The sequence below is a fragment of the Petaurus breviceps genome, unplaced genomic scaffold (assembly GCF_028583685.1).
Source record: "Petaurus breviceps papuanus isolate PSGF00001 unplaced genomic scaffold, PetGlider_PUasm1.0 218, whole genome shotgun sequence".
In the NCBI taxonomy this organism is placed as follows: Eukaryota; Metazoa; Chordata; class Mammalia; order Diprotodontia; family Petauridae; genus Petaurus; species Petaurus breviceps.
In genome coordinates this window covers 10396890-10405231 of record NW_027185872.1, presented here as the reverse complement: position 1 = coordinate 10405231, position 8342 = coordinate 10396890, and the positions used below count along the sequence as shown (strand labels likewise).

Genomic DNA, 8342 nt, shown 5'->3' with positions numbered 1-8342 from the left:
CATCATCCTTTTCAGAGGGAGCTTCTTTTTTCTGTCCACAAGGAGAGCTAGGAGTGCCTGTATTTGTTTCCCTCGCCCCACAGAAAGGAAAGGAAGCCTTTACTTCTACATCTGCTTTTGCAATGAGCCCCTTGGAGCCTGAGCCAGCCTCTGGGCAGCCTGCGGTGGGCTGCTATGTCTGGGGCAGGCTTTGAATTCCTAATGCACTGAGTGCTCTCTGGCCTGCTAGACTCCACCCTCCAGGCCTGCCCAAGGAGTCAAAGAGATAGGAAGCATATCAGGAGAAAATCCAAAAAGGGTTTCTTCTCTGGAAGGGACCTTGGCTGGCTGGGGAGAAGGGGAGCAGGAGGAGGAGGAAGAGGAGGAGGAGGAGGAGAAAGGGGCTGCTTGCTTGTTTGCTTTTGTCCCACAGCTGTGAATCCCCACAGGGATTCCTGTCCCCTGAATGCTCCCCCCTCCCCCAGTGTCCAGCCTGGGCTCTGACCACTTTTCCACAGGATACCCTTTTAAGGCTCCATCTCTTGGTCTCTCTTCCACGGCCCAACTGGTGTGGGAAGCCCTGCAGTGTCTGTCCTCCTGTGGAATGAGGATGACCTTGCTATTGTCTGAGACGCAACAGAAAATCGGTGGGTCTTGATGCTGCCCTGTTCCTCCATCTCACTGAACCATTCTGGTCAGAGGCCCAGGCTGGGAGGGGGCTAGTCACACCACTGAGGCAGCTCTGTCCAGCACATGATGCCTCAGTGGTGTGATGTGAGTGGCTTGTTCTCCTTGGTAGCAGAGAGGAGCGCTGTGGGTCTCCTTCCTGTGCCAGAAGCAGATGGCACCCCATCCTCCTTCCCTGATGCTGGATCCTCAGTAGGGCACCCCACAAGATCACAACAGCTCTGTGACCCTTCTTGCCTGCTGGCTACACCCAATCCTGGGTAGAGTTGAGGAAGCCTCCGAGGCTTGTTTCCAGGAGAACCAGCATCTTGGAGCGCGTACATTGGGCCTCCCCCAGTGCAGTGTAGACATCACCCCAGGCCTTCTGTAGGACCACAGGGAGACTCCATCTGTCCCCCACTGGCCAGACGTCTAGGCTCCCAAAGCCATAGCAGGAAGAGAGGTCTCGAGGAGCCTAGGATGCAGGTGGGCTCAGAAATGTCCTAGATTGAGAGAGAGGGGATGGGATTACTCTGTGGGGGAAATGAAAAATAATGAAGTTAAAAAGCCTCTCTGGGAAAATGCATATGATCATTAAAGAGTCCAATCAGCAGCACATGGCCTGAGTCTGTAGGCTCTACTGGGCCAGGCCAGAGGGGAGTCCAGCACCCACCACTGGGGCACGCCACCAAGGAATGCAGCCTGGCTGGCTCATACAGCTTCACTCTGCCCCTTGGGTTGGGAGCAGGAGCAAAGTGATCTCAGTGGTGGGGAGACAAGGCAAAGGTCACCGTTTGGTCAGCCATCAAGCATCGATTGAGTGCCTACTGTGTACCAGGCACTGGGTCAGGCACCCAGGATCCAGAGAAAGGCTACAGCCAATCCCCGACCTCCAGGAGCTCCCGGGCTAAAGGCATCACAAACAAAGTACCCTAAATATGTGGGACGGGCCCCAAGCAGACAGGAGAAATGGGGGGGGCAGCAGCAGTGGGCAGCCCCTGGCATGAGATGGGGTGTGGGCTGTAACCCAAGGGAAGCCAGGGAGACCAGAAGGGGCCCCATCACCTCAGCCTGCTGCTCAGCTCACCTCCTCAACAGCAGTCTTAATAGTGCTCATTCATATTTAGATCCTCACAACACCCCTATTATTACCCCCATTTTATGGATGGGAAAACAGGCAGTGAGTGGCCCAGGGTCATGGAACTGCCCAAGGCTCTCCTCTCTCTAATCCATCCTCCCCTCTGTTGCCAAAGTGACCTTCCTAATTCAAAGGCCTGCCCCAGACACTTCTCTGGCTCCCAGTTACCCTTCTGCTGGGCACGTTGAAGGTCCCACAACCTGGGAGTTATGGTCTAGCTGCCTCTCCAGTCTCTCTTTGGCCATCCTTTCATCCCAGACCAGATGGCCATTTTTGACCCATGACTTTCCATCTCCCATCTTGATGCCTTTGCAGTGATTGGGCCGGCGCCTTGAGGTTACTGTCCCCTCCCACTCACTCTTAGAATGCGTCATGTCTTCCATGAAGCCTTCTCCGGACCCCTCAGTTCCAGTGCCCCCTCCCCCATGTCACCTGCATTTATCATGCTTATACTTTTGTGGGGGGAAGAAGCGTCCCAACCTAAGAGTCTGCAGGCCCCTTGAGAGGAGGCTACTGGTTCTGACACACCGAAGCCCAATTGCTGATTGGGCAGTATAGGGTCAGCCAGTCACCCAGCATTGATTAAATGCCTGCTTTTTGCCAAGCACAGGATCTGGGGATACAAAGAAAACCAAAGGATGGGCACAGGGCTATATCTGGAGGCAGGAAGACCTGAATTCAAATCTAGCCTTAGACACTAGCAAATTTCTGCCTTGGTTTCCTTAAACTGTTTTGAGGATCAAACCAGAGAATGTATAAAGTCCCTTGCACATGGTCAGTCTAATTCTTGTTGTTATTCCAGTCCATACCCAAAAGGAGCTCACAATTGAATAAGGAACACCACATGCTGTGTAATACAAGTCACATACATTGCAAGTTGGGAGTTCTCTCAGAGGGGAAGGGGGAGGGAGCTGGGAGGGAAGTCGAGGGAAGGAGAGAGAGCATTCCAAGTGCCAAAGCCAAGAGCCCAGAGGGTACACTGGGTGAGAGGGTCTGAAGACTGGCCAAGAAGGGAGTCTAAGAAACTTAGATGGCAAGATGGGGACAGGTTATGGGGAACTTTCAATACCGTCTTTTTGTATTTGCTGCTGGAGGTGAAAGGAAGCAGCTGGAGTTTCCTGAGTGGGTGTGGATGTGTGAGTGGGCGTGTGGTGTGACGTGGTCAGGCCCCTTCCCTTTAGGAAGATCAATTTGGCAGCTGAGTGGTGGCTGGACTGGGGTGGGGAGAGGCTTGAGGCATGGGGGGAGGGAGGAGGGTACTGGTGGCTGTGGGAGTGGAGAGAGGGGGGATAGGGAGGAGGTAAACAGGACCAGATTCACTGACTGGAATTCCAGTGCGTGGCTTGTGAAAAGTGAGACATCAAGGAAGAGAAGGAAGTTGTGGACTTGGAGAGTCATAATGGAGGTGGGAAGACGATGAGGTAGGTGTTGGACACGACAAGTTTGAAATCCAACAAGGCATCCAGGTGTCCGAGAGACATCTGGTGATTCGGGACTGCAGCTCAGGAGAGAGCCTGAGGCTGGTTGTAGAACACAGGCGCACCGAGTGAAGCCACCGGGAGAAGAAATGAGAAACCAAGAGAGAGCATTGGAGGACTCCAATGTTAGTGGAAAGATCAGGCTGAAGATTCAGCAAAGGAGACCAAGAGGTCAGCGAGGTAGGAGGAGAACCGGAGAGAATTGAGTATCCAGGAGAGGTTGCAGCGAGGTCAGGAAGGGGAAGGACTGGGAAAGGGCCGTTAGGTTTGATGATTAAGAGGTCCTTGGGGACTGGTGTGCGTCTACCATAAAGAAATTAGACTGTTCAGGATGGGGAGACCAACGTCCTCGATCACTGAATTCTGTGTTGGAGACCTCATTCCCAAGGGGTCCAGTAAGTGGTGCCCCGATTCCTGGGCCTGGTTAAGAGAAAGATGGCTGCTAAGGGATCCCATTAGATGAGTCAGAGTCCAGGTAGCAGGGGACCCCAAATTCTGGGGGTTTGCGTGCCCTGCCGGCAGGCTTCCCTCCAGTCGGAGCTGGCTATGAGGTCTCCTGGCTCCTTCAGGCGTAGGCGTCTACCGGAGGAGAGATAGGTTGTAGTGAGCCAGTCCAGGCCGGAGCAATGGTTGCCGTCTAGACAAGTCCGCTGTCATTGGGACTAGAGCTTGGGACCCCGGACGAACCAACTTTCTGAGTGAAGGCGGTCCCGGCGGCGGTGGGCACCCAAGGAAGGCCGGCGTCTGCTCACAGCCTGGGGAAGACCCTATTGTTTAGCTTTCTGTCACTCCAGAGAAGAAGACTTAATTTCTTTTCTCTCTGGGGTTTTCATTATCATTTAAATTTCATTTTCCATTAATTGATCAGGGATTAGTAAAGTCATTATGCAGAAATTAGACGGCACGCGGCTGCCTCAGAGGCGGGCGGCGCGGGATGAATAATGCATGCGGTCCAATTACTCTGGCAAGCTGGGCCATTTCCCTCCTGCCTCAGAGGGGACCACAGGTTGGGCTGGGCAGTGGGGCCTAGAGGTGCCCTGAAAGGGCTTTGGAAAACCTCTCCGAACTCCTGACTAGTGGGTCTGGAAATGCCAAAGGCCCAGGTTAGGGGGGGGGGGGGGGGGGGGGGGGGGGAAGACAGGGATGGGAAAAGGAACCCGAGACAAAAGTCAGCACGGGACTTGGGGCTTGGGGAGGTCGCCTTAGCCACGTTTCGGGCTCCGGGGGGCCCCCCCTCTCTCCTTCCCTCCCTGCTCTCGATTTCACTGAGCTGACCCAGCCCTAGGCGCAGGAGGCTGGCGTGGCCGCTGGGGGGCAGGCGCCTCCCGCCTTCTCCAGTTCCATGGATCCGGAGCTGAGCCTTTCCTAGCCCAGCCCAGCCTGGGGGTGGGGGTGGGGATCCCCACGGGAATGCCCCAAACCCAGAGCCCCCCCTTCCTCATTCTCCTGGTCCCTCAGGGGCTCTAGTGCTCCTCTCTTTCTCTGGCTTCCCAAGCACTGGCTCCTTACCGCCAGTGACATTCCCCCCAAATCCCCATCAGCCCCCTCTATGCCTCCCCCCACCCTAGCTCGGCACCCTTCCCCATCCCTCCCTCAGTCCCTCCTCCGGTGTCTCCTGTCTTGCTCCTGGGCACATTAAGCCCCGGTCCCCCTCCTTCCCTTTCCTTCCCCTCCCCAGATACCCCCACCGCCACCGCCACCACCCCATCCCCCCGCGGGCCTGGCCGGGACTTTCATCTCGGGAAGTTTTATGGCGCTTTGTAAATGTGCAAAGTTTTTAATTAGACTCGTCCAGACGGTCTGGGGGCCCGGGGCGGCGCCAGCGCCAGCGAGTCTGGGGGGGAGGGGGTGCCCGTGTGTGCCCGGGTGGGTGTGCCCGAGTAGATGAGTGTGTCACACTATCTGTCACTCTGTGTGTGTCCCTCCGTGCGCGTGTGTGATGCTGTGCGCGTCGGAGCGCGAGTCCCCGGGCGCTTCTGTCTGCCCCACCGCCCCACCCCTATCCTACCAGCATCCCCACCTCTGTCTCCGCCCGCCCACAGCACAACCGGGCTCTCTACTCCTTTGAGGACAACGCCGACTATGTCTACGACGTCATGTGGTCCCCTGCGCACCCCGCACTCTTCGCCTGCGTGGATGGCATGGGCCGCCTGGATCTGTGGGACCTCAACAGCGACACTGAGGTCAGAGCCGCCCCCAAGGCCCCGCGGGACGGGAGGGGGAAGGGACACTGGTGGGGTAAGGGGAACAGCACCCTCTCGCTCTCCACTCTCCCTGGAGCCTACTACTGGCTGGGCAGGCCTCCTGGGGTTTGCGGGAACGGCGGGGAGTAGAAGCAGGCTTCTGGGAGGGGCTTGCTCCCGGACCAGGGGCAGCCCGGCCTCCCTAGGAGGCTCGGATGCGTCCCCCACCTCTCACCCCCCTCCCTCTTTAGGCAGTGAGTATAGACCAGCCTGTGCCCGGGCTGTCAGAAGCCTTCAGTGGCAAGGGCAAAGGGCCTCGTTGCCCCTGTCCAGGGCTGAAGCTGCTGTAACCGAGGGAACAGGTGAGGAGAAAGGAGGAGAAGGAAGGGGAGGAGGAGGAAGAGGAGGGAGGGAAGGGGGAGGTGAAGGGAGGGAGGAGGAGAAGGAGAAGGAAGGGGAGAGGGAGGAGGAAAGGGGGTGGGGCGGGGGCCTTTGAAGTCCTGGGGCCAGGAAGCGGCTCAGCCCTTTTAATTAGCCAGCCCCCTCTAGCTGGGGGGGCTGTAAGAAAGGAGCGGCCGGGCCTCCGGGCGGCAGTCGGCTCCCAAAGGTGCGGCCCAAGGAGCCTTGGGGTTGACTCTTCGGAGAGAGCTCCTCTGCCCTCCACACCCCAGTCATCGGCTGGTTGGAGGGGTGCGGAATTGAACAGCTTCAATGATTCTTAGAAATCTGTTGCGGGGTGGGGGGCTGGCACAGAGATACACCTCGAGAAGCCACGCTCTCTCCCCTTCACTTTTTCTGGGCTCCTGGCGGGAGGGGGGGGACTGCTCAGTGAGTCTCCCCATCCTTCACCCCACCCCCACCCCCAAGCAGCAGTCGCAGCAGGCCAGGGACGGAAGACACGGGACACAGCCTGTCCTCCATTGGCACAGGGGCGAGCTGACTGGAGCTCGGATGAGGCCCAAGTAGTTACATACACAATGACACTCACGCAAGTGTCCAACTCCATGATCTTCTGACCCCTGGATAAATCCCCCACCCCCCAGCGCAGGGGGCCCCCCGGAGCCAGGATGCTCCCGATGTTTCCTGGCCCCATTTGGGCGGTTTCACCATTCCTTTGTTCACTGCATAGATTTTGCCTTAAATTCCAAGCCTGTTGTTTGTAATTAAATGCTCCCGGTCTCTGCAAGGACGGCTCTGGGGAATTCTAGAGAAAACAATGAAAAAAGGCGAGGGGAAAGGCGCTGGCGGTCCCTGGGCCCTCGGCCCTCTCCTTCCAGACAGCTGTAGAATCTGGGAAAAGAAGAATGTACTAGGTTTTAAAGCCGTCAGTTACTGGAAAGGTTTTTGTTGTCAGAGGGCCTGCTGTTGGCACCCTGGCTCTCATTCCCGACCATCAGGCCTGAAACAGTCCCCTAGTGCCACCCGAAAATGAGCCCTGGTCAGGTGTGAACAGGCCAGCATGTAAACCGTGCAGTGGGTGCCTTAGGATGAAAACAGTAGTTCCAAACATAGGGACGGTGGGAGCAGAGCCCTCGTCCAGTGACATGCCTGGTAAACGGCGGCCGTCATGCAAGGCCAGTCCATGGGAGTTCTTCTTTTAAAGAAGCGTGGAGAGTACCCACCCCCGGCAGCTGCTTTACTCTTTGTGTGTGTGTGTGTGTGTGTGTGTGTTTTAAGAGAAATCCTTTTTACTGAGAGCTTTTGGTTTCACACCATTTCTCCCAGTATACCTCCCATTCCCCCTCACCAAGAGCTGCCTCAGATAACAAAACCTTAGAAAACAAAAACCCCACACAAACTTTCCCTCGGACCTGTGCTATAACTTCCTCGGAATCCCAGGTTCCTGGTGCCTCATTTCTGAGGTAGGTGGGTCTCCACCTTGAGAGGTTCAAAGACTCGACCCGGTCTGCAGTAGTCTGGGGTAGAGGATGGGCTTGAACCTAGGTTCTCTCCCCACCACTCAGGCTGCCTTTTTGGTGAATCATTGAGCCTTTGAAAACAAGCATGGGCTAAGTCTGTGGTTTTAATTCGCAGAATAACACGATAACCTGTGAGGCTTTAGCCTGATCCAAGTTATTGGATTCAGGGTCACTAGGGTCCTAGATCCTAGACGGGGCTGGGCTGAGCCGAGATCCCAGGCACTGGTTTTCCCCATTCTCTCCATTTCTTTGCAAGCACTGGCCAACTGCTGGTGTCTGGTGCTATCAACAATTGCTGCCCGCTGCTGAAGAGGTGGCCCCTGGCCGTCCTGGGCCTATGGAAGGAAACCCAGCTTGGCTATTTGGAGCCACTGACTTTCCCTCTCAGCAGCCCCATCCTGGAGCAGGCTGAAGCCCTGAAACCTGCCAGCCAAAGAGAACTGGAGTTTTCCTTCCAGAAGGGCGGCCACAGAAGTGTGGCCCTGGCCCTGGGGACTGCCCTGGCAGGGAGGTGGGGGGCTCCCCCGTGCTTCCTTTGCCGTCAGCTCCCCGCTACCCAAACTCGACTTGACATGACACCCAAATGGATTTCTTAGATGAATTCTCCTTTGACCTTAAGTCCTCCAACAGCGACCTCAATTTGCTGTAATTTCAGAAGCCCTGACTTCCCCCAGGTCCACAAGGCAGGCTGCTGCACCCTCTAGAATCTACTTTGGGGGGCTGGCATCAACTGGAAAGTGGGTTGTGCATCTGTGAATATGTGGGGGTCATGTCCTAGAGGGTGTGTGTTTCTGTGTGTGTACCCATGTGTGAATGTGCTTGGGTGTATTATATACTTGTGTGTATGTGAGCATGTGTGTACTAATGTGTATGTATTCATGCACTCTTCTAAGTATGTGAGTGTATGTGTGTGAGGGGGGGAGAAAGAGAGGGAGGGAGAGAGAGAGAGAGAGAGAGAGAGAGAGAGAGAGAGAGAGAG

At 56.2% G+C, this 8342-nt stretch overlaps 1 protein-coding gene across 1 annotated transcript in view; it reads left to right on the top strand.

Annotated features, from left to right (window-relative positions):
* DYNC1I1 (dynein cytoplasmic 1 intermediate chain 1) overlaps nucleotides 1-8342 on the top strand; it is a 78160-nt gene that overhangs the window by 55127 nt on the left and 14691 nt on the right. The window contains exon 6 of the mRNA XM_069094409.1: nucleotides 5304-5444. Coding sequence (XP_068950510.1) covers nucleotides 5304-5444 — 141 coding nt within the window. The remainder of the gene's footprint in view (nucleotides 1-5303; nucleotides 5445-8342) is intronic.